The 25,121-nt window shown below is 46.7% G+C and overlaps 3 protein-coding genes across 3 annotated transcripts; all 3 read left to right on the top strand.

Annotated features, from left to right (window-relative positions):
- The first annotated feature begins 6,531 nt into the window (after positions 1-6,531).
- Positions 6,532-9,904, top strand: LOC123084964 (N-acetyltransferase 9-like protein). Its single transcript, XM_044506509.1, has 6 exons — positions 6,532-6,834; positions 6,950-7,021; positions 8,054-8,141; positions 8,787-8,919; positions 8,996-9,034; positions 9,337-9,904. The coding sequence occupies exons 1-6, from the start codon at positions 6,606-6,608 to the stop codon at positions 9,400-9,402; spliced, it is 627 nt and encodes a 208-aa protein (XP_044362444.1). The 5' UTR covers positions 6,532-6,605; the 3' UTR covers positions 9,403-9,904.
- Positions 9,905-10,348: 444 nt separating this feature from the next.
- LOC123084966 (chloroplastic import inner membrane translocase subunit TIM22-2) lies at positions 10,349-13,058 on the top strand. The gene is made up of 5 exons (XM_044506510.1): positions 10,349-10,606; positions 11,031-11,095; positions 11,188-11,260; positions 11,346-11,399; positions 12,578-13,058. Exons 1-5 carry the CDS (start codon positions 10,438-10,440, stop codon positions 12,814-12,816), a joined length of 600 nt encoding a protein of 199 aa, XP_044362445.1. The 5' UTR covers positions 10,349-10,437; the 3' UTR covers positions 12,817-13,058.
- A 692-nt stretch (positions 13,059-13,750) lies between these two features.
- Positions 13,751-14,446, top strand: LOC123084967 (cytochrome b561 and DOMON domain-containing protein At5g48750-like). The gene has a single exon (XM_044506511.1). The coding sequence runs from the start codon at positions 13,865-13,867 to the stop codon at positions 14,444-14,446; it is 582 nt and encodes a 193-aa protein (XP_044362446.1). The 5' UTR covers positions 13,751-13,864.
- Positions 14,447-25,121: the final 10,675 nt, after the last annotated feature.

Here is a 25,121-nt window from a genome sequence, read left to right as displayed (position 1 = left end):
CAATAACATGATCAAGATCTTTCTTTAACTTAGTGTGATCATCGTTGTGTGACTCCTCAAGAGCCAAATGAAGACCACGCTCTTTCTCAAGAGCATTGGAAAGATCCGAAATCTCATCGGCATAGTCACGACTATGCCCCTCCATCTTAGAGATGGTATCTTCATGAGTTTCGATCATGTCATTGGCTTCACCAAGTTGTTCCAAGAGATCAACGAAGTGCTTCTTGGATTTACCCTTGAGTTTGCAAATAAAGGACTCAAACTCATTCTCCTCCATCATGTTCATCAATGCAATCTCTCAAAGAAGGATTATTAATGTTGGTAGTTTTGATGTTGGGGGTTACCTTGTTGGTGGCTTTAGCCATGAGGCACTTGGCGGTGATGCTCTCATTGGGTGAGTCGAAGAGTGACACTCGTGGAGTTGTCGCAATGGCAATGAAGGCCATGGCAACCAACTCATCCTCATCATCCTCATTGTACTCTTCTTGTACCACCGACGCTTTGGGAGGAGACTTCTTGGTGAAGTTGCTCTTGTTTGGGAATGACTTGGCTTTGTCCTTTCGGATGAGCTTGCCACCATTGTCTTCCCTCTTCTCATACGGCACTCCGCAACAAAATGGCTCACATTGCCACAACTATAGCAAGTCCTCACACGTTGCTTGCCCTTTGTGCCACTTGAGTTGTTCTTGTAGATGTTGGGCCTTGAGTTTTTCTTGCTCCAAAATTGCCTTGAAGCAAGAGCCATGTGTTCATGATAGGCATACTTTGTATCTTCCGGGTTGCCCTCCTCTTCTTCTTCTTCGTCCTCTTCTTTCGCACTAACCTTGGCCTTTAATGCAAGGTTGGGAGTCTTTGCTCTTTGAGACCGTAGCACGGCATTGTCGACGGTCTTGTCCAAGATGCTCATGGCCGCAAACTCATCCAACACTTCACTTGAGGACAAAGTGTGGAAGTCCAGCCTTTGACGAATGACGGAGGACATGGCCTTGTGGTAGGGCATCATTGCCTTGAGGAATTTGCGCTTGATCCAATTTTCATCCTTGTCCTTGCTCCCATGATCTCGGAGTGAGACCGCGAGTTTGGTTACTCTTTGATAAAGCTCACGAGGTTCTTCATCTTCTTTCATTGCAAACTCATCGGCTTCATCTTGCACCACTTCATAGTTGGAGCGTTGAATGCTTGTGCTTCCCCGATAGAGGGAGACAACACAAAGCCATGCATCTTTGGCCAAGGCGAAAGGCCGAAGATGAGGGAGATCTTTGGATTGAATTGCATCTTGGATGATGAAGAGAGCATTCTCATTGAATTGATTATCCACGGCTTCTCTAGGGGTGAAGTTGCTTGGATCATGCGGATAGAAACCTTCTTCAATGATTCTCCAAAGATTAGTATTCACATGATTTAAATGACACTTAAAGTGATAAACCCAAGAATCAAAGTCCTCATTTTTCACAATCTTAGGGGGAGGACCGACATGATTCAAATGAGTAGAGGGAATCGGTCCACCATAGACAAGTGGCGGTTCCACATGGGCAAAGATGTCGGTGCCATTCTTACCACTAAAAGAAGGAGCTTTTTCACTAGTAGCATCCCCCTTGTCGGAGTTAGCATCCGTCACCTTGTTAGTGGGATCACCCACTTTCAACGGTGCGGTGGATAGTTTAAGCCCTTCAATGAATTTAGTAAACATGCTTTCAACCTCAGTCGTCATGGAGGTTTTCAATGTCTCCAAGGCCACATTGAATTCCTCATGAGAGACCGAGGTTCCCCCATCTCCCGTAGACGAGACCGGATTTGCACCGGAGTGCTCCTCCACATCATCTACGACGTCAACCATACTCTTCGGACGGCAAAGTCCTTAAAAAGAGACGAGGCTCTGATACCAATTGAAAGGATCGATATAGTTGACTATAGGGGGGGTGAATAGGCAACTAACAATTTTTAGCTTTTCTTTGCCAAATTAAACTTTGCATCAAAGTAGGTTGTCTAGATGTGCAACTAGGTGAGCAACCTATATGATGCAACAACAACAAGCACACAAGCAAGCAATGTAAATAATACAAATAAGCTTGCTCAAGTGAAGGTACGAGATAACCAAGAGTGGAGCCGATGAAGACGAGGCTGTGTTACCGAAGTTCCTTCCTTTTGAGGGAAAGTACGTCTCCGTTGGAGCGGTGTGGAGACACAATGCTCCCCAAGAAGCCACTAGGGCCACCGTATTCTCCTCACACCCTCGCACAATGCGAGATGTCGTGATTCCACTATTGGTGCCCTTGGAGGCGGCGACCGGACCTTTACAAACAAGGTTGGGGCAATCTCCACAACTTAATCGAAGGCTCCCAACAACACCACGAAGCTTCACCACAATGGAATATGGCTCCGTGGTGACTTCAACCATCTAGGGTGCTCAAACACCCAAGAGTAACAAGATCCGCTAGGGATTAGTGGGGGAATCAAATTTCTCTTGGTGGAAGTGTAGATCGGGGCCTTCTCAACCAATCCCGAGCAAATCAACAAGTTTGATTGGCTAGGGAGAGAGATCGGGCGAAAATGAAACTTGGAGCATTAATGGAGCTTTTGGGGGAAGAGGTAAGTCAACGTTGAAGAAGAAGACCCCCTTTTATAGAGGGGGGAACAATCCAACCGTTGCCCCCTAAAACAGCCCCGCAGAGGGCGGTACTACCGCAGGGGCAGCGGTACTACCGCTCCCCCTCGCGGTATTGTCGTGCAGTCTCGGAGGGCTGGTGTATGAGCAGGAAACAGACCCAGTGCGGTACTGCCGCGGTGGTAGGGCGGTACTACCGCTCTCGAGCGGTACTACCGCTTCTACTATCGCTGCTTAGTGCCGCACAATCCGACACAAGAGGCGACCCCCTCTAGTCGACACGGTAGGAGCCCGGTACCACAACAGTACTGCGGCTGAGGACCCACAAGCGGTACTACCGCTGGGCACCGCGGTACTACCGGTCGGACCAAAACAAGCTCATGAAGCAGGGAAAGAGACCTCCATCGACGTGGGAAGGCTCAGAGGGTGCGAAAAGGAAGTGTACGTGTTGATTCCACCCTAGCCTTACCAAAGCGGACCCCCTCTTGATAGTACGGTGACTCCTACGAGACAAGTCCACCAAACCAGAAACGAAAGAGCTACACAGTCTTGAATAAAAACTCCGAGGGGAAAGAATCATCTCGTGCCAAAGGATGAATCTCTGAAATGCTCAAAGCACACGATTAGTCCGCAAAAGCATTGTCATCAATCACCAAAACACCTTAGGGATAAATATGCCCTTACACCCCTGATGTTTTTAGGGTATAAGAGTATATATAGGCGAAAGAAGTACATCGGTGGACCTCTACGGGGCCCATGAGGGTGGGGGGCGCGCCCTCCTATCTCGTGGCCGCCTCGCGGACTTCCAGACTTCCACTCCAAGTCTCCTAGTTTGCGTTTGTTCCAAGAAAGATCCTCGCGAAGGTTTCATTCTGTTTGGATTCCGTATGATATTCCTTTTCTGCGAAACACTAAAATAGGCAAAAAAACTGAAACTGGCACTGGACCTCCGGTTAATAGGTTAGTCCCAAAAATAATACTGTATAAAAGAGCATATTAAAGCCCACTAAACATCAAAAACAGATAATATAATAGCATGAAACAATAAAAAAATTATAGATACGTTGGAGACGTATCACTATATCATGCAGGGGTTTCTGCCTAAGCGTAGATTGCCTTGAACTCGAATGTTTAGAATACCAACACAAAACCTTGTCACTTTTGTACCTTCAATTCTTATCTACAGTCAGATGAGATGAAATGTTCTTACCTTTGATTCCACATTCAGTAGCTTGTCAGGTCGTTCCTATGGTGGTACTAATGCTCCGCCTCTTCCATTGCAACTATGGTTGGTTCAACATCTATATGAAATAGGTTGGTTTCTGTTGTCGTAAGTGAAGATTGAGTGAAACTCCAATTGTATAATACCAACACAAAACCATGTCATTTTTTACATTTATTACTCCCTTCGCCCCATGATATAAAAATGTTTTTGACACTACACTAGTGTAAAAAACGTTCTTATATTATGAGACGGAGGGAGTGATTCTTTGTGGTCAGATGGATGAAATGTTCAGGCTTACCTTTGATTTCATATTTGGCAGCTTGCCAGGTTCTACTTGTTCGAAGCTTGCACATTGGAGGAGACCTGCCTCCTTGAAGACAGCAAAAGCTCCCTCCTCCCCTCTTGAGACCGCGTCGCCCCCCGCGGGCGACCGGCTGCGCCCCCGTCTTCCTCTCCTAGAGCCTCCCCCACCTACTCTTCCAACACCGTCACCGCACGTGCGTCGCTGGGCTCGGCCTGGGTGACGCCGGCGCCGGCGGCCCGCTGCTTTTCCCCTCCCGATGCGGCTCTTGCATGGGGAGGAGCGGTTCCAGGCAGTGCATCCAGGCGGCAAAGGTCTGGTGCGACGGCGGGGTGACTCGGCACCGGCGTGGGTGGTTGGTTGCGTGGCTATTGGCGGCGGAGCTTTGTGGAGGCGCGGCCGCGCGGGGTGGTTGCGCCCGCCTGGCCTAGATCTGGGCCAGGGCCGGCCACCGGCTTCTTTGTCGGCGGCGGAACTCGCTAGAGGTGGAGGCAGGGCATCGGGAACCTAGGTGGTGGCGGCGCCAGCGCCGGCTTGCTGCAGTGTTGCGGTGGAGGCTTTGTGGGCCAAATCAGGGCTCGGGCGGGCTCGGGAGGCCTAGTGTGCCCCTGTTGCTGCGTCCGGTCAGCTACTGCGACGGCGCTGGAGGCACTGGTCTCTCGCACGACAATGGTGGAGGTTGTTCCCTCCTGCGCAGCCTCGATGCTGCCGCCCCCGTTTCCTTGCGCCTCCATTTCCTGTCCTCTAGGCCTCACCATGGTGACCATAGTGAGACAACGTGGGTGGCGTCAAGACGGTGGTGGCGCATACTAGTGGGTGGCAAACTGGATGGAAGGCTTCGGAGCGGTTGGGTAGTGGTGTTCTGGGGTTGGGAGAAATCCCTGTCGGCTCGTCTGACTTCGCCGTGGTGACGCCTACGTGTGCCGCCATCCCTTCTCGAAGGGCGTCGGGTGTTCCTAGTTCCCTCTTCCCGCCGCGTGCTAGGGGAAACCTTAGGACTTGTCCGGGCAACAGTGTCGTCGTAGTTGCATTCGATCCTGAAGGTGTTGCTTGGTACGCGGCGTTGCAGAGTGCTTGGTATGTGGTGGGACGATTCCGGAGGGCGTAGCGGTGGCGGGTTACCCTCGTGTCATCGAGCTGTCGTCGTTGGCATTTGTTTCTCTTTTCTTCTTTTTTATTTTTTTGGATTTGATGTGATGTTCGCCCCAACAGTTGTTCCATATGGTTGCTATATTAATATAGCGGGACGCAAGCCTGTTTTGAGAGGTTCTGCTTGTGCTTATGCAAACGCTCTGCCTAATCCGTTACAACTATGGTTGGCAATGCCAACATCCATATGAAATATGTTGGCTTCTGGTGTAACCATAGATTGACTGAAACTCGAATGTTTAGAATATCGACACAAAAACATGTCATGTTTGTACCTTTAATGCTTCTCTGTGGCCGGTCAGATGAGATGAAATGTTTAAGCTTACTTTTGATCTCATATTTAACAGCTTGTCAGGCCGTGCTTGTGCTAGTGCTAATGCTCTGCCCAATCTGTTGCAGCTATGGTTGACAATGCCAAATAGGTTGTAGAAAACAAAGTGAATCGTCTAAATTCATATATATTTTGATGAGAAGTAGAAAAAAAAGTATAGTTTATTTTGAAGAGAACACATAGAACCAATAATAACTATATAATGTAGGGGTTTCCACCTAAGCCTTTGCTAGATATGCTCCACTCTCTCGTGTAGGGCACTCTGAATTTGTATAATCCAAACGAAGATTTTTCAAAGTTCTGCCAAACTAAAACAAGGGAGTATTTCTTGACCACATGACCAACCTAATCCGAAGACACTGCTCTACCTGCTGAACTATATGACCTTAACAAATTGAAATTTGTCATGTCCACTAAGAAGAAGGATTTATCCATAAAGATTCGGATCCTTCTTGTGGATGTTCACATCATTAGCAGCTCACTATAGCTCTGGAGAACGTCCCAAATGAAAAGGCTTCCCGGTATCAGTTCCCTCCAGCATCCCAGTTCATTTTGCACTAGCACGAGTCACGTTGCTCTGCACTTTTGCTGCTGTTCGCTATATGTATGTACGTTTCTCCTTTTCTGGTTACAAATAGACTAGCCATGGCTATATTTATACCTCCCGACTCATCCGGGTTTTCTCGATCACCCCTTCCCCATGTCCAATTGTCAATACGCGTGTTTAGTCATTCAGTCCCTATGCATGCTAACGAATCAGAGACCCATCTGATCTGCGTGACGCCATGAAGTTTCCACTGCTTCAGTTCCGAATTTCTCCTTGTAATTGTTTCTGCATGTTTACAGAGTAGAGTACGTTTTCCTTGCCTGGTGGCGTACTCAGGGGCTCAGGGCAAAGTAGTTGTTTGACACGGTGGCCCGCTGTTCCGTGGACCGTGGGGCAAAAACAAATTCTGAGAAAACCGTGGGGCGAAGTTGAAACCCTGCGGCTGCAATGGAGGCGGCGGCGGCGGCCGTGGGCGGGGAGGACGACGGGAGGGGTCGGAAGGGAAGCTGGTACGCGGTGGGGGAGCGCGCGGTGCTGGTGCCGTACCTGCGGGAGCACGTGCCGCGGTACCACGAGTGGATGCAAGACCCGGCGCTACTGGAGGCCACCGCGTCGGAGCCGCTCTCCCTCGCCCAGGAGTTCGAGGTCCACCGCTCCTGGACCCTCGACCCTCTCAGTTCGGCTCCTGCCCCCCTCGCCGCTTCCCCTGATCTCCTCCCTCTAGTTTGCCTCGATTTGGTGGTGGGCTGGCATGCTGTGACTGATTCGGCGAGATGCTTGTTTGTTTGCAGAGCATACTTTCATAGTGCTGGATAAGGAGTTGATCGAGGGAGAGTTCGTGGTCGGGAACCCACACACCGAAGGTTTGCTACTCTCTGATGCACGTTGCTTTTAGTCCATGATCATGAATCGGGAATCAGAGGTTACATGGATCTGGTATGATTCTGGTTGTAATTTTGCATACATGTTTCGAGAAGGATGTTGTGACTTCTGGTGTAAGCGTAGATTGACTGAGGCTCGAATGTTCAGAATACCAGCACAAAACCATGCCATTTCTGTACCTTTAGTTCTTCTCTGTGGTGAAGTGAGATGGAATGTGTAGGCCATTACGGAATAAGTTTCCTCAAAAGAGGAACGGTTTGGGAAAATGAAATTTAGTGTTCAAGCAATCTAATGGGCCAACAGTAGCGTGTTAGAGTTATGCAACGGTATTGGGATGAGGAGGCCTCAGCTGTCAAGCGGGTTGGAGAGCACCCAGATCTTCCAGTTGGAACATGGATAAGGGGAGGAGGAATGCCGGTTCAGCCTTCAATTATATGCCAGAGTTACTAGAACATAGAGATGAAAGATAATACACATTTGACAGGTAGAAAACAATACATGATCATCAAACTGTGTAATTGATGGCAGTTAGTTATATATAAACCTTTTATCTCTAGTTGACACAGAAAGCAACTCAAATGAATTTACAGAAGTTTCACTACCAGTATTTATAGGATGCAAATGTAGTCTTCAAGTTAAAATTTGAATTCACAGCTCTACTATAGTGTTTTAGGATCCTGATGTTGATCTAGTGATCTAACTCCAGATCATTGTTTGTATGCGTACAACAGTTAATACAGGACTGTTCTCTTCCTATAGCTTTTGTAGCTCACTTACCTGTCCTTCAGCCTTCATTACTAGTATATGTTCATAACGTCAGAATTCCGACCAACGTACAAGAATCTCCTGGCAATAGATTGGTTTAGCGCAAACAAGGTCTCCTCCTCCAAACAATCCAGTGACGCCCTATTGAAAGCATCCATGTATGACTGATTAATTAAATTTGCGTTGATTTCATATTCAGCAGCTTGCCAGGTCCTGCTAGTGCTAATGCTCTTCCTAATCCGTTGCAGCTATGATTGGCGATGTCAACATCTATATGAATGACCCTGATGATTTGGAACTTGCAGAGATAGAGATTATGATAGCTGAACAAAAGAGGTACCATCTTTTTAGTATTGGTTTAGTACCTCTTCTCATCACCTTAGATATATGTTTTATATTTCATTACTTTTTATTCATGGGAAATTACATGCATATTCTGTCCATTCTGACAGCCAGTAGACTTTGGTAGTCCAATTTGTGTATCACATTGAATTCTGTATGTCCTAAGTATTTGCTTTAGCTTAAACTGGTAACAATTGCAACCACTCAACTTATTATCCTTTGAATTATCAGTAGTGTGATACACTGATACTTCTTCACCAACTGCACTCGTAGGAAAATTTCATCAATATGGTACTATTTAATAATTCGCTAGAATTATGTTTTCTCTCAGTCTGTTTTGTTTACCTGCAACAGAGAGATAATATAAACTTAGTGTCGCGAATCTTTAACCTCTGTATTGCCCAAACGCTGATGATCCTGAAAGCCCTTGACATGATCTCAGTGTTTGTTATAAAGTAATTAAATTGTTAACGAACACAACATAATTCGCAATTGCTTTACCTCTGCCATTAGTACTTGATGCAGTACTTATCCATAATATAGAGTTTAGCAGATTGTTTTTGAAATGGGATTGTAATAGACAGATGGTGTTTAGTTATGTTACTCATGGTTCCATACTTCCATTGCTTCATGTTGCAGCCGTGGAAAGGGACTAGGTCAAGAAGTGACCTTAATGATGATGTCGTTTGCAGTAGAGAAATACGGAATTCACACTTTCAGAGCAAAAATTAGTGATTCGAATACTGCATCGTTAAAGCTCTTCAGAAAATTGGTGAGCAGATAAACCCACCCTTCTCGCTTGTTTCTGATTACTGATCATAATTGTATATTCTGTGTTCTGAATTCAGGGCTTCAAGGATGCTTCCCATAGTGCAGTTTTTAAGGAGGTATGGATTTTTGACACTCCCACTTCTGCAAATACTATCTTAGCGTACTACAGATTTTTCACTAAAAATGTTTCAAATCCTCCATGACTTCTCTGGTACTATGATGTTCGATTAATTAATCCAAGCAACTGCATGTGTTGCTAGTAACAGTAAGCTTGTTGTCTCGGCATGTTTTACAAGATGTTGACACCACTGCAAGTATGTCACGGACGTATAAAAACATATTAGTCTATTGCAACAGCAGTGGTCAATACTTGCTGCTCCATCTTTCCTTGATCTGGCTCATTATCTCTATCTCTCAGGTGACACTGGAGGCGCCTGCAGCTGAACTCCCATTAAGCTCCCCTCTGACCGTAGGAAGTTGGTGACATCTGTGATTATATGCCCCAAGATGTGTTGCAGTAGACATGCAATCAGTGGTTGGTCTTCATCAACTGATAGAAGCTACTCCCTCCGTTCCAAATTACTTGTCTTGGATTTGTCTAGATACGGATGTATCTAGACTCATTTTAGTGCTAGATACCTCCGTATCTAGACAAATCTAAGACAAGTAATTCGGAACGGAGGGAGTAATTGTGTGAGCTATCAGCATACTTAATGTAATGAGTACTGCCTTCATCTGCCAACAACTGCTTGGGCCGATTGCGCACAGAGATATATATAGCAATAATAATAGGAAGAACCCTGTGTTGGGTTCCTGAGCAGTTGAGGTGACGCCTAATGTTTTGTGGCGAAGCGTTGCAAGTTCGGTACAAATTGCCATTGGGGCAAACTTAACAAGGTCGCGGTAATTTGCAGGAACTGTAGATGGTATATGCATCGTCAATGACACAACATGGGACATTTTGTTTTGAAGCATTTCACGGTGCTCGTCTTTTGCGTTTGCGGAGTTCAGATATCCCTATTCCTCCCTATGGGTGAATTTTTGTTTGTTGTTGTTGAACGTGCATGATTAAATGTATTAAACGATTTGTGTATGCGGATGTGGCAAAAAAGTTTCAAAGTTCAAGTACAAAATATTGAAAGAGAGTTTTTTCAAAAAAAAGAAAAAAGAAAGAGAGTTCCACAATTTACCCTAGAAATCAAGTCGGAAGAACTCCCGTAAAAAAAAAGTCGGAAGAACTGTTTTTTAGAGGGCACCTCTGCAACGGACGATTTGTGCAAGTGGGCGATCTCTCTGTCCTGGGCTACGATTGGGCTTGTTTAATATGGCTGTTCGATTGGGCTTGCAAAGCCGGCCGGCCGGCCTACCCAACAACCTTGGAGGTATTTTAAAAAAAAAACCTTGGAGGAACTGGCAGCGGGACCCGCTTACCAGAGGCTGGAGTCCCGTCCTATACTCCAACCCTGGGCCTGGGCAAACGAAACAGGAAACGATAACGAAACTCGCAGAGAGGACGGACATGGCGGCGAGGAGCGAGAACGAGTCGGACGGCGACGTGGGCACCAATCCCGCCGAGGGGGGCTCGTCCCTGTCCCTGCCGCCTCTAGCTGCCGGACCAGCCGTATGCGTCCTCCGGTCCGCCGGGGACTTCGCCGGCGGCGCCTTCGTCGGATCTATCTTTGGATATGGTAATCACCCCCCTCTCCCTCTTATCCTTTTCCAGATTACTCTGCTTTGCGGTGATGCTTTCTTTGATTCTGTCGTGGGTGCTGTCAGGAATTTCTGTTATCGGTGTTCAGTTCTTATTAGGAACTTGATTATAGGAAATTCCGCCGCCTTAGGTTTTGCACCCAGTTCTTGCTAGAATCTAAGAGTATATGATTGTGCACATTTGATACAATTCCTTTTATTCAAGTATAATCTCATCTCCCATTGTTTGTAATCATTTAATCTTGATTTAGATCCTTATTTTCTCGGCAAATATCTAGATACTTATTGTGTTAGCATAAAGGAAGCACTACTGGTCCACATGCTGTCACTAACAGCACCTGTGACACCCGTTTAACTTCCTCACATAAAATTCTTATATTGCATATCCTATTCTTTTTTCAGGACAAGGTTTGCTATCTAAGAAGGGCTTGAAGGGCTCACTCGGCAATGCAGGGTCTTCTGCCAAAGTTAGTGTTCATGTTTGCTGCGTGTTCCTAACAAGGAAATTGCGCTATCATTTTCCAGACGACTTGCTAATGATACAAATTTCTTGGATTAGAGTTTTGCAGTTCTTTCTGGCGTCCAGAGTTTGGTTTTGTGCTTGTTGAGGAAGCTGCGTGGGAAAGATGATAGTATGTGTATCTGTTCAGTGATCAGCTTTTTGTTAACACCTTGGGACTTGGCTACATAGTATGAACTAACATGTTCCTTTTGCAGTCATCAACTCTGGCATTGCTGGGTGTTGCACAGGTCTTGCTTTGAGTTTTCCAGGTACATTCACATTGAACTAAACTAATAACATTTTTCACAGCTTACTTACTAATTATGCTTGACATTGTTTAGTATAATATGAGGAAGTTGTGATGCGATATTCTGTGGTATTGCATAACACTGTGAAAAAGATTGTTAGTAGTTGCAAGCAATTTTTGGCTCTGTCTTCAATATTCAGTGATCAAGTTAGCCTGTGTTGTTATTCTTGTTGCTGGAATACCTAAAAAAGTTGTTGTTCTTTAGATTCTCTAAAAGTGTCATTTCTGTCAATATGAACTGCTAAGCTCCTATGGTTCTGGGATGGCCCTTTATAATGAACATTTTGAACATGTTATAATTAGGTTAGTAGTTTGTTATCCAACTGTGTAGTTTGTCCATTGGGTGATAAAGTTTATTTTTTAGCTGTGCGTCCAGTTCATGATGTATATTGTTATCATACTTATTTAGAGAATCCGAGTAAGAACGTACCCTGAAGCTTGCCTGGAAATACAGGACTGAATTACTTGTTATCATTGTAGAATTTTAAGTAAATTAATTTACAAGAAGCCCAATACCACTTGTAAGAAATTCACTGAAATCTGGAGCCTTGTTCTTTGCATGATAAAAAGAAGAACCATCTACAATTTTAACAGTAAAAGATACTCACTGCTTGTTAATGGGAGTCCTGCAGCCAGTGGGCAAGAATGCAAAGACTCCATTTAACTGAGCAAGCACTTGATTTTTTTTGTCAAGGACTTCAGATCTTGCAGTCCAAATAAACTGGACTGCACATGTATTTGTCAGGGTAATTTAGTGGTGGTGGTATAGTTAAGTTGGTGATGTGCTAAACACAATCTTATGCATCACAAATACCTACTCTCTTCACACTGCATCTCTCTGTTGCTTTACTGCACATGTGCTTCTGGGTCATGGCAGTCATGCCATTTCAACAAGTGTAGTATTCAAGTGTCTTACGGAACTCTAGGCGGCAGTCTTCAGTTGTTCTAACGAAAGAGGAAGTTTGCACTGGAAGGATATTTCAAGCATGATTTTGTTTAGTCAACATCATATCTGCATTTGCTACCCCAGGCTGCTACCTTTAATTGGCTATGATTATTAATATGAACCACTATCATTTTGTTAAATTGTTGAGGCTTTGGTGGCATGGTTTTCTTACAAGCTTGTTTGTCTGAATCCAGGTACACCACAAGCACTGCTTCAGAATTGCGCCACCTTCGCAGCATTCTCATGCATCATGGAGGGGCTCAACAAGCAGCAGACCGCGATGGCGCACACCCTCGGTGGCAATGCCCTGAACTTTGCGCACAACGGTGGCGGGGGCGTCCTCCCCCCTTTCACTCTCCCCCCAATCCTCGACGCGTCAGATGCTTTCGCCTCATGCTGCCAGGCCTTGGTCGTCAAGCCCAAGAAGCACTAGACAGCATCATTAGGAGGGAGAGAGTGGGATATGCTCAGGAAACCTAGCTAGCTCCTAGCGTTATGTAAATTTTGCTTTTGGATAATGTCGAAAATCTAGATCGTTTGCTTTTGTCAGCCGGGCGGTTTGTTGTCGCCGCGTTTCGTGGCATGCGCGGGCTTGCTTTGTTGATGGGTATGTCAAGGATAGATTTTGTTGACCCGGAAGATAAGATGTCGTGGAAAATTTTGGCTTGATGGTTTTATCTGTTCCAAGTGCAACCGTTGCACGGTCTGCTTGGTGTTTCACATGTGGGATGTGGGATGTGGGAGGTCAGTGAACTACTTGATGGTTGTTAACTTTCTTTGTGTTTGTAGCAGGTTTGCACCGTCAACAATGCAGTCTGTTTTCTACTAGACGATAGTACACACCGGCGCCTGCGGCAGCTTGATTGAGCCGCCATCTGCGACTGATGAATTGTAGGTGTAACGATCAGCTGCCCGTAACGACGGGCACGCTGCAGCATGTATCTTCTGTGGATGAACGAAGCCTTGTCGTCATGGAGAAAATAACGACGGTGGTGGCAGCAGCGGGGCGAATGGGCTGCTACGGCGTGCACGGACGGACGTCACGAGGCCTGCAACCGTCGGTCGCTCCCCAGATTTTTGGACACGCTGCTGCGTCTGCGGCTGCGTGCGCAGCACACCGGCCACGGCTGAGAACGTGTGAAATTTCTTCAGGTTCGGCGTACGCCACGCACGGTAGAAAATCTCGCGGCGCATAGTCAAAATGGATGCTTAGCACAGGGGATATACAGAGTACGACCGGCACGGCGGAGGAAGTTATGCCTGCGATGCTGCCGAGGGGTGATAACCCGTCGTCAACTCTCTAGGTTTTCATCCACCCGTGCCCTGCACTGCACGTACCTCCGGCATCCCATCTTTCACGTCGCCGGCCGTATTATAAATAGCCTCCCTCACCTCCAGCCACACCAGACACCACTCGCACTTGCACCTCCAGCTCGGAGGAGACCCGAAACGAAGCAACGACGCGGCACGAGCAAGGCTCCATGGCGCGGCTCCTCCTCGCACTCGTGGCCACCACCGTGCTGCTGCTGCTCGCCGCCGCCGGGGGCGCGCCGGCCCAGCAGCAGCAGGGCTGCGGGAACGCGACGTTCCCGGCGGGCCGGTCGTTCGCGCGGTGCAACACCCTGCCCGTGCTCGGGGCCAGCCTGTACTGGACGTACCACGCGGCCAACGGCACCGCCGAGCTCGCGTTCCGCGCGCAGTCCGACGCCACCGGCTGGGTCGCCTGGGGCATCAACCCCGGCGGCGCCGGCATGGCCGGCAGCAACGTCTTCGTCGCCTCGCCGGGAGGCGGCGGCGCCGTGTCCGTGCTCACCACCATCCTGAAGACCACGTCCCCCGCCCTGGACAACACCACCCTCTCGTTCGCCGTGCCGGTGCCGCCCACCGCCGAGTACGCGGCCGGCGCGTACACGATCTACGTCACCGTGGCGCTGCCGGGGAACTCCACGCAGCAGAACACGGTGTGGCAGGCCGGGCCGGTCAGCGCCGGGGCCATAATGGCGCACCGGATGTCCGGCCCGAACCTGAAGAGCGTTAAGAGGCAGGACTTTCTGTCCGGCTAGAGCGCCCGCCGAGGTCTCCAGGCCACGCTGCGGCGACGGCGTATGTTCGTATACGCAAATACTGTCAGTGTCATGATCATGTATATGTATAAATAAATCGCACGGCATATTTCTCGTGTTCCTGCTATTAGACGTCGTAGATACAGTATCAAATAAAGTGTGTGCTAAACGGAAAATGCTCGATGGAGCTGGGCCTCCATAGAGGCCGAATTTGAAATGGTCAAAAATTCAAATTTGCACATTTTAGAAAAAATTGAGAAAATATACACACAAACTTAGAGACATAATGCACAAGTGTGTAAATTTTCAGGACGAAATGTGTTAAAATTAGTGCTACACAGAAAAAAGAAAAAGAAATCTGAGGCTTCTTAGTAGATGCACTATTCATCCTCAAAGTCGATGATTTTTTTTGCACATATCGCATTTCAAGATATTTCATCCTGAAATTTTACACAAATACACATCACATTCTTGTTTACTTGTATAATTTTTTCAGTTTTTTTTAAACTGATAAGTTTGAAAAAAAATTCAAAAATTTCGGCTTCTATGGAGGTCGAGCTCCAAAACGCCCCACTCATGCTAAACATTGTATATTGTATATACGCCCTAAGCCAAATTTAGGGATATAGCTTATGGTGATTAATATTTTCAACCATTTTCTCACTGGCATTTTTTCCTTTTCTTTTCTTTGATTGGTTAAACAAATTTGTATAATAGATCAAAAAAACTGAAACAAACAAGGGTGAAAAAATAGGACCCCAATATTGCGCTAACGTCCCCTCATGGAGGTCACCCGGCTGAACGTTGCGACCTGAGAGTGTTCCATCAAAAAACCACTCCTAAAGAGCACTCGAGAATTGCCATGCTAAAACAGATATGTTTACAATGTTATTGTATAAAGATTTGCCATGTTGTATAGAAAATTTTGACATGCTAACAGAAAGATTGTCAAGAATTTGCCATGCTGCAGTAGAGTAATTGTCATGCGTTTTGGGGGAGTTGCTACGCCGCAACATGGAGAATTGTCAGTCCAAAAAAATCCAACTTGTTTAGGATTTGCCATGCCGGTAGAAGAGAATTGGCATGCTACGTCAAAAGGAACTTGTGAAAATTATCATGCTCTAAAAATAGAATTTACCATCGGTGATGTGTTTGCTCAAATTGTCATCCTTAGCGAACCATTTAGTGTCATCAACTTGTAGTTCGCTTAGAGAGGTGCATGGGAGCGAACAGTGATTACCACGTGTCATCTTTGAGATTTGTATTCTAAAATTAAACATGCCACACTGCGTTCACTCAAAATAAGCCTTTGTGAAGTACATAACCGTATGTGATGTAATTCTGCACATCAAGATAAAATACACAATTTGAACTAGACCTGCAAAAAACAATTTCATTAAATATGCATTTGGCCACATAATTCTCATAATACACACGTTTCATCATTGTAGTGACCATGAGTAGACTTGGAACAATGCATGCTAGCTAGATTTCACACATGTGCATGCATAAGTGAAATGTGCATGCACAAATGTAATCTACCAAAAACACCACATGTCAAGTACATAACTCAAAGGCATGCATGCATTTTTAGCACCAAACACTAGCAACAAAAGACAATATCCAACAACAATGTAGAACATACTGAGTTGGTGAGCTGAAAACTCTCTTGTTAATGACATGTGCGATGTGTGCAGAAGAGGACAAATTTTCCCCTAAAATTGGCCAAGTCAGTTTTGGAAGTGGTGCGTCGTCCATCAATGCAAAGAGACGCATGTTTTGTAAGTTCAAGTTGTATCGTGAAGTGTAAAAGAGTTGTGAAATAGTGAAGATATAAACTTACATTGGATAGATAGTCTGAATTATATGTTGCATGAGATTTGCATAGTGTATTCATGTGTTTGCAAACATAAAAGCCATAAAGACTGCCCCCTTGTGGCTACTTGAGGACACTAAAATTTTGCATAAATATATAGTCATACCATAATGTCTAAGAACAACTTAATCCCTAAGATATAATAGTTTTTTTATTTCTTTTGGCACATATACATCGAAAAATGTGTGTTTTTAGCAACTTGAACACATGAATATCGTAGGATGAAGATTTTTTTTAACTTTGGGATGTAAATTCTGAAAAGCTGATTTTGGTATCTTACTGCAATATCGAACACATGATCCAGAGGTTTGCCCCATGTGCCTCTCAAGTCTTTCCCGCGGTGGCAATCAAAATCAAATGGTCCCTACAAAGAAGAAAACCGTGAACTTACAAGCTATGTTAATGAAATACAATCAACTTATATTTGGTTGTATCATGAACTTAATTCTCGTAGTATGGAAGTAGAATGATTTTTTGCCCATTGTAGGTGAAAGAACGCCTTCACGACATAGTTGAAGGTACCAACCCCATCGCTATCAATTATTGTACGCCCAATTCGTTGTGGGTCTAAGAAACCAACCATCTCCCTCTTTTCTATTTGATCGATCGGATTCCTGAGAGAAAAACAAAAAAGTTGTCGTTTATCGTTTACAACCTTCTAGAGAAAAGTCGATTGAGTTTTAAAGTACTCACAATGTGAAGTATCACAGAAGAGATGCATCGATCTTATTAAAGTTATAGAGGAGATGCAACTCCTCAAAATGCATAACGATAAAACCCGGTTTAGTAAGGAAATGTGACTCGTAGTACACCACAAGACCCGTACCGTTAGATTTAGCCATTTTCTTCATGCTAAAATTTTGTAACCTCTAATTTTTACCTTGGTTTTGATGTTTTCGTCAAGAAAAAAATGGTTTTCCACGCACGTAGAGATACGCATAATCACGCTACATTACATCGGGCAAATATTTTGGCGTACTCCAAGCCAGTGAGGGCTTCCATTGATCCTCTTTGGGAAATTCTATTGGATCAAGCATCTAAGTGTTATTTTAGATCATCCCTGTATTGTTGTAGATCTCTATGGTCTTATCATTATGGCCCTATTTGTGCTTGGCTGCGAGCTTCGTCGCACTATGATCAATGCTCTTGCTGCGAGTTTCTGCCGTGATAGGCGGTGTCGCTACATCAACTAGTTGATTAGTAGTCGCTTCAATGGCAGGCTGCCGTCCGAGCATACAGTGGCACAACCTGATGATCAGTGCCAGCAAGCCATGCCATGAGCTGCTCAGGAGCGTACCAATCCCTCGACCTGCTTAGCAATCTATTTCACACGCTGATCAGCGGGTGATGCCTACGCCTGCAAAGGGGAATTAGGTTGCTTAGAGCAATGAGCCATGAGTACCTACGGCAAGAAGAGGGGCTCGGATTCAAGCCGTGACCAGGTACTGCTCGATTATGGTTTTGCTATGAGGATCTCCTCCAAGAGCTCTATGTCATCTTTTTCGACTGCTGGATATGAAGTAAATAACGTCCGGCGAAAATGGAAGTAGTGGACTAGGGCTAGAATTTGAGCTGAGTCGAGCCAACTCGGTTTGACTTGCTAGAGCTCGTTAAGCTTACAGATAGCTTGGCTCGGCTCATTAACATAATGAGCTCAGATTTAAACTTGGCTTGACTCGTTTAACTTGTGAGTTGGCTCATTTAACTCATTATAAAAATGAACAACAAAGTATATGTATTATGTAGGTGATAATTTATATAAAAATAATAATGGCCACATATTTTTCTCCACAAATCATGGCAACCAACGATATACAAATGACAACAGTCGTTAATAATATTGGTACTTATCCCTTCTTATTAACGAGTTTAATGAGTCAAACGAGTAACTCCAGAAGGGCAGGGTGATCCTCTATCCCCGGCCCTGTTTATTCTGCCCATGGACGCGCTTCGGGGAATGCTTCGTTGGGCAGTTCATAAGGGGGTGCTATCAGATATTGGGACAGGCAGCTACATCCCAAGGGCCTCCATCTTCGCTGATGATGTTGTCCTCTCCTTCAAGCCACACATCAATGACCTGCAGGCAATTTCTTCCATCCTCCAGCTCTTCGGCCAAGCCTCTGGTCTTTGCATCAATTTGCAGAAGAGCTCAACTACTTGCATTCGTGGTGATGAGGTTGTCGCCTCCTTCGTGGTGGATCACTTTCAATGTCAGCAGCAAGGCTTCCCGATTAAGTATCTGGGTTTGCCCCTCTCTGTCTTCCGTTTGAGGCATCAAGATGTTATGCCTTTAGTGGACAAGTACTCTAACAAGATGAAAGGCTGGAAACCAAAATTACTACCAGCGACGGGACGGCTGACACTCGTCAACTCTGCGCTCATGGCACTGTCGATCCACTTCATGGCATTGCTTCCCCTACCGGTGTGGTCTATCGGAATTATCAACAGAAGATATTGTGGTTTTATCTGGAAGGGAGAGGAGACAATTAGTGGGGGGCATTGCTTGCTACCTTGGGCGCAAGTTTGCATCCCCAATGAGTGTGGTGGTCTTGAGGTTCTCAACTCGAGGTGGTTTGGATGGGCTCTGAGATGTAGATGGCCATGGATGAAATGGGATGAATTCCTTAGGCCGTGACATTCATTGCCAGATAATACTGAGAAGGCAGTCTCTGCGATGTTCAACACCGCCTCGGTGATATCGCTAGGAGATGGTGTATCTACGAGGTTCTGGGCATATAATTGGCTTCCGGATGGCCGCTCCCTGGCTGCAATGGCATCGACCCTGTTTTCTTTTCTCAAAGACTCTAGCCAATCTGCTCGGGAGGCTTTGCATAATCACTCCTGGATAAGGGACATCTTAGGTGGCATCTCGGTGCTAGCTCTTGCACAATACTTGACAGCTTGGGATATTACCCAGGCCACAAGCCTTCGGCCTGGATCGCGGGGATCGTGCCCTGTGGAAGCTCACAAAGGAATAGGAGTTCTCCGTCAGTAGTGCCTACAAGATGTTGTTCATGGCCAATATACGTTTTGCTTGCAACAAGCCGATATGGAGATCCAAGGCACCACCATGATGCAAATTTTTCATGTGGCTGGTAGTCCATGGCAAGTGTCTGACGGCGGATAATCTTGTTCGTCGAGGTTGGCCAGCAAACCCATCTTGCCCTCTCTATCTATCGGAGCCCGAGGAATGCACACCTGTTTGTACACTGCCGGTTCACTCAGCAGCTTTGTACCATCATGATTAAGTAGATCAAGAATATACTGGCGTTGGGAGAGAAAAAGGCTGGAGGAATCTCGAACAACAGTAATGCCTAAGAAATGATGAAGGAGTCCTAGGTCAGTCATAGAAAATTCAGATCTAAGAAGAGAGACGATATGATCTAAGAACTTTGAGAGGATGCGGTGAGAATGATATCATCTACATAGAGAAGTAAATAGGCATTGTCAGAATTTTGATGATACACAAAAAGAGAGGTGTCGGAGAGAGATGGAGTGAAGCCTATTGTTTGGATGAAGGAGGAGAAGCATTGAAACCAAGCTCTTGGGGCCTGTTTAAGACCGTAGAGAGATTTCTGAAGAAGACAGACATGAGTTGGAAAGGATGGATTTTCAAAACCCAGAGGTTGCTGACAGTAGACAGTTTCTTGAAGGGAACCATGGAGGAAAGCATTTTTAACACCAAGTTGGTGAATAGGCCAGGAAGATGAGACAACAACACTAAGAACGGTATGAATGGTGCTAGGTTTAACAACAGAAGAAAATGTTTCATCGTAATCAAATCCTTGTTGCTGAGAAAAGCCACGACAAACCCACCTGGCTTTATATCGTGAGAGGCTCCCATCGGAGTGAAACTTTTGGCAAAAAATCCATTTGCCAGAAACAATGTTTGTATTGGGAGGACGAGGAACAAGTTGCCATGTGTTATTTTGAAGTAAAGCATTATATTCTTCTTGCATGGCAGCGGCCCAATTTGGATCAAGTAGAGCAGTTTTGTAATTCTTTGGGAGTGAAGTGAGAGAGACGGTGGTATGAAAGTTTAGGCGCTCTTGGGGTTGATGAAATCCTGATTTTGCCCTAGTACGCATGCGATGATCATTAATCGGGATTGCTGTAGGAATAGCACGAGGGGGTAACGTGGGTACGTGTGGGTCCGGCGCAGCGGAAGAGTCGGACGAAGGAGCATGGTTGATTGGTGGAGCGGGAGCAGGTGCCGGGGGTGTTGGGGAGGGAGCAGGGGTCGAGGGTGTTGGGGACGTCTCAGGTGGGGTGAGGGGAGGGTTGGTATCGGTTGTGGCTGGTGTTGGTGGTACGTTCTGTTCGTGATGAGGGGGGGCAGGAAGGGGAGTATAAAGTTGGAAAGGACGGGAAGAGGGGGTGTTTGCCGAGCTAGAGGTGTTGGATGGTGTAGTAGTGCGTTGTGAGAAAGGAAAAATGTGCTCAGCAAACGTGACGTGACGAGAGACATGAACGTGTCCTGTGTGAAGGTCGAGATAGCGATAGCCTTTGTGCTCGTCAGAGAAGCCGAGAAAAGCACATGGGATAGATCATGGTGACAATTTATTTGCAGAAGTGGCGTAGGCATTTGGAAAACAGAGACAGCCGAAAACACGAACCGAGGAGTACTCGGGGTGGGAAAGAAAGAGAGAATAATAGGGAGTAGTGTTGGGTTTAGTTTTAGAAGGTCGAATATTTAGAAGGAAGGTGGCCATGTGTAGGGCTTCAGCCCAAAACTTGGGAGGCATAGAGGATTGAATGAGAAGAGTGCGAACTATATCATTGAGGGTGCGAAGAGAACATTCGGATTTACCATTTTGAGGGGAGGTGTAGGGACATGAGAATCTAAGCAGGATGCCATGTTGTAAGAAGAAAGTACGATTTTTAATGTTATCAAACTCGCGACCATTGTCACATTGGATAAAGCGAATTGGGAGGAATAAGTGGACAGACACATAGCGTTGAAAATTAAGAAAGAGAGAATGAACCTCGGATTTGTTGCGTAGAGAAAAAGTCTAGACAAAGTGGGTGAAATCATCTAGTATAACAAGGTAGTATTTAAAACCCGAAACACTTGCAATGGGAGAGGTCCATAAATCACAATGTATTAATTCAAAGGGGTAAGTGCTACAAGAGCTAGAGGAACTAAAGGGAAGACGCACATGTTTGCCTAATTGACATGACTCGCAAAACACAGAATTATGAGAATCCCTATTACATGGTATGGTAAATTCACTAAGCATAGAAGCTAAGACAGCAGGGTTGGGATGGCCCAAGCGACGATGCCAGAGATTGATGGAGGCCAGCATGGATGTTGGCGGGGCGGCGGCAGGAACTCCACTAAGAGAGTAAAGATCATCGGAGCTATTGAAGCGAGCGATCTCGGCCTTGGTCAGGTAACCCTTCACAAATAAACCAAAAGGGTCAAATTCAGCCGAAACCAGATTATCACAAGTGTTGGGGAACGTAGTAATTTCAAAAAAATTCCTATGCACACACAAGATCATGGTGATGCATAGCAACGAGAGGGGAGAGCGTTGTCCACGTACCCTCGTAGACCGAAAGCGAAAGCGTTTAGCACAATGCGGTTGATGTAGTCATACGTCTTCACGATCCGACCGATCAAGTACCGAATGCATGGCACCTCCGAGTTTAGCACACGTTCAGCCCGATGACGTCCCTCGAACTCCGATCCAGCCGAGTGTTGAGGGAGAGTTTCATCAGCACGACGGCGTGGTGACGATGATGATGTTCTACCGACGCAGGGCTTCACCTAAGCACCGCTACAGTATTATCGAGGTGGACTATGGTGGAGGGGGGCACCGCACACGGCTAAAAGATCAACTGATCAATTGATGTGTCTCTAGTGTGCCCCCCGCCCCCGTATATAAAGGAGCAAGGGGGGTGCGGTCGGCCAGGAGAGGGGCACGCCAGGAGGAGTCCTACTCCCACCAGGAGTAGGACTCCCTCCCTTTTTCCTAGTTGGATTAGGACTTGGGGGAGTGGAGGAGAAGAAGGAAAGGGGGGCGCCGCCTGTCGTGGAAACGATTCTGACAATAAGAAAGGGGTAGGATAAAGGAGCATGATCTATCGAGATGCAAATGGGTGACACGGTGGTTTTAGCGAGTTCGGGCCTCTCACGGTGGAGATAACAGCCCTACGTCTCGTGCTCCGGAGAGGCTTTGCTTTATCTGAGTATGTATCCGGAGATTATAATGTGTGTTTGAGAGAGACAGGAGAGAGCGGATCTCCATGCCTGAGCTATGTCCTCAGACTAATGGTTAGAAAGAGAGAGAGGTGGAAGAAAAGAGCCCTCGAGTGTGGTGGTGGGGGGTGGCTTATATAGAGTGCGCCACCCCCTCACCCATTATGTTACACGGTGGAGCATCAATGCCATAATGCCTGCCCACTACAAAACCGTCATGCTGACTATTGGTCTTTGCATATCTGAGTGAGTTACATGGTCGAGTGGAATGAGCTCGTCGAGTGGAGTGCCGTGCTCTGAGTGGTTGTCGCCGTCCGAGTGACTTTCAAGTTGCGATACATCTGGACGGCGATCTGGCCCAGGGGCCCAGTACAAAGTATAAGGTGTCCATGGGTAGGGCCTTTAGGTCAGGCCTGTTACCCTACCCCTAATACATCTCCTCGTCATTAGCCCCCGAATCGGTCGAGGTTGAGCGGGTCGAGTCGAGGTGAATTCTCAGATGAGTCGAGTGCTGCGAAGGCACTTATGAACTCCCTTTGGTCACCCGGTGATCTTATCTCCGCATGTTGCCTTGACGGATTCCAGACTGTATGGTGTCCGAGTGAAATGAGCTCAAACGGGTCCGTGGAGGAGCGTTAAACTCACCTTATGGCAATTTTTTGGAGTGATTTGGAGCTGGCCCTGCATTGAGTAACTAATTACTCGGAATTTCTTCACGCCAGGAACATGTCTTTGTTTTGTTGTTTGGCCGTCACTCGGACCGGGCGGACCGTTCCAAGTGGATACCATTCTAGTGGGGGCACGCTGAGTGCACCCATTGGGTGTAGTCCCAGAGACCGCCGTCGACTGCGGGCAGTCGACGGGAGTCTTAGAGCTTGTCTTTTTTGTTGTTGTTTGGCCGTCACTCAGACCGGGCAGACCGTTCCGAGTGGATACCAACAGTCGGCGGGAGTCTTAGAGCCTGTCTTTTTTGTTGTTGTTCATCACTCGGACTGGTCTGGCCGTATCAAGTGGAGATTACTCCAGTGGGGGCACGCTGAGTGCACCCACTGGGTGTAGTCCCCGAGACCGCCGTCGATTGCGGGCAGTCGGCGGGGGTCTGAGAGAACTAAAACTCTTCTTAGATGGTACTGATCGAACTTGTTCTTCTCTGAATCGGAGGTCGAGTAATTCTGGAGCTGGTTTTGCATTGCTCAAAATGTTTCTTTCCGAGTTCTCTTCCAGTGGGGGCACGCTGAGTGCACCCGCTGGGTGTAGTCCCCGAGCCTCTGTCAGACTAGATGAGTCGGGCAGAGGGTTTAAGTCTCCTGGTAAACCTCCACGTAGTCGACACGGTAAATATCTATTAGTCTAAAATTGAGTCAATCGGATGCATCTTCAGGTGCTTGACATGGTAAATAAGTTCAGCCTGGAGTTGAGTCAGTCGGAATGATCTTCGTGCACTCGGCACGGAATAAATTCAGCCTGGAACTCGGTCAAGCAGGTGAATCTTCGCGCTCTCGGCACGGTGAATGAATTCGGCTTTGAAACTGCCGACTGTATAAAAAAGCTGGACACTCCAGGGAGTAATCTTTCCATTAGTACTTCTACCGTTAGATTTTGCGTGAAAGGGGTATTTGTAAGAGTACACTGTATCCACAGAGGAGCTTCATTTTCACCCTTTTGCATGAAAGGGGTATTTGTCTGAGTGGACGTGCTTCCTGACTGATCGGGGTATGATGACTGCAAGGAAAAACTTGGCGGCACTCGTATGTCTCCCGGAGGAGATAGACTAGTGGTCTGGCATGGACGTGCCATGAAACCCGAGTGACGAGGCTAGTGTGTGGGCTGACTCTCCGGAGAGATGCCACTCATTATCCTGGGGGAACACCGGCACATGCCATCTCTGAGTCCAAGTTTGTGAAACTGACGCCTTGGAGTCTAGGATAATGTCCAAGTGTATCCGTAGAGGAGCGTCGTTTTCACCCTTTTGCAGTCTGAAGATGACTTCAAGATATGATTTGGGCGATTGTCCGAGTGGACAGTACTACCCTTATAGATTTTTGGCGGAATGAGCATGTATGATCAGAAAGATATTCCTGATGCGATCAATGGGTTGATCAAATGGGCATAACCCCTGAGGGCAGCATGGCCAACGGCTGTGCGTAGCCCCCGAGTGATGCTAGAAAGAGGTAAGCTTGCTACAGAGTGTGATATGAGGTTTGATCGTATCAGTAACTTAGTCGTTCCTGTGCTGGGGGTGTAGAGGTAAAGACATGTCGAAATGATGGAGACGCGCGAGGTGTCCGAGGGGCAACGATGTGTACAACCGAGAGACGACGCGTGGGGCGGTCGATTGGTGAAGACGTGCACAACCGAGTGGCGACGCGTGGAGCATCCGAGTCATGATGTGCGAGGTGGTCGAATGATGAAGACGTGCACAACTGAGTGGCAACGCGCGGGGCGACCGAGTGGTGAAGATGTGCACGACCAAGTGGCGACGCGCGGGGCGGTCGAGTGAGGATGCGCGAGGTGGCCGAGTGAAGGACTACGTGTCCAGCCAAGTTGTGACGCGCGGGGCGGCCATGTGGTGAAGGCATGCACAACCGAGAGGCGAC

Source organism: Triticum aestivum, chromosome 4A, assembly GCF_018294505.1.
Source record: "Triticum aestivum cultivar Chinese Spring chromosome 4A, IWGSC CS RefSeq v2.1, whole genome shotgun sequence".
Lineage (NCBI taxonomy): Eukaryota > Viridiplantae > Streptophyta > Magnoliopsida > Poales > Poaceae > Triticum > Triticum aestivum.
This window is presented reverse-complemented; position numbering and strand designations above follow the sequence as displayed.

Bases quoted from the DNA above. Each gene is read 5' to 3' on its own strand.
- LOC123084964 (XM_044506509.1), top strand. From the start codon at position 6,606: ATGGAGGCGGCGGCGGCGGCCGTGGGCGGGGAGGACGACGGGAGGGGT. The intron at 6,835-6,949 runs GTTCGGCTCCTG...GTTTGTTTGCAG, and splicing joins CTGGACCCTCGACCCTCTCA to AGCATACTTTCATAGTGCTG. The intron at 7,022-8,053 runs GTTTGCTACTCT...AATCCGTTGCAG, and splicing joins CGGGAACCCACACACCGAAG to CTATGATTGGCGATGTCAAC.
- LOC123084966 (XM_044506510.1), top strand. From the start codon at position 10,438: ATGGCGGCGAGGAGCGAGAACGAGTCGGACGGCGACGTGGGCACCAAT. The intron at 11,096-11,187 runs GTTAGTGTTCAT...TTCTTGGATTAG, and splicing joins ATGCAGGGTCTTCTGCCAAA to AGTTTTGCAGTTCTTTCTGG. The intron at 11,261-11,345 runs GTATGTGTATCT...TTCCTTTTGCAG, and splicing joins GCTGCGTGGGAAAGATGATA to TCATCAACTCTGGCATTGCT.
- LOC123084967 (XM_044506511.1), top strand. From the start codon at position 13,865: ATGGCGCGGCTCCTCCTCGCACTCGTGGCCACCACCGTGCTGCTGCTG.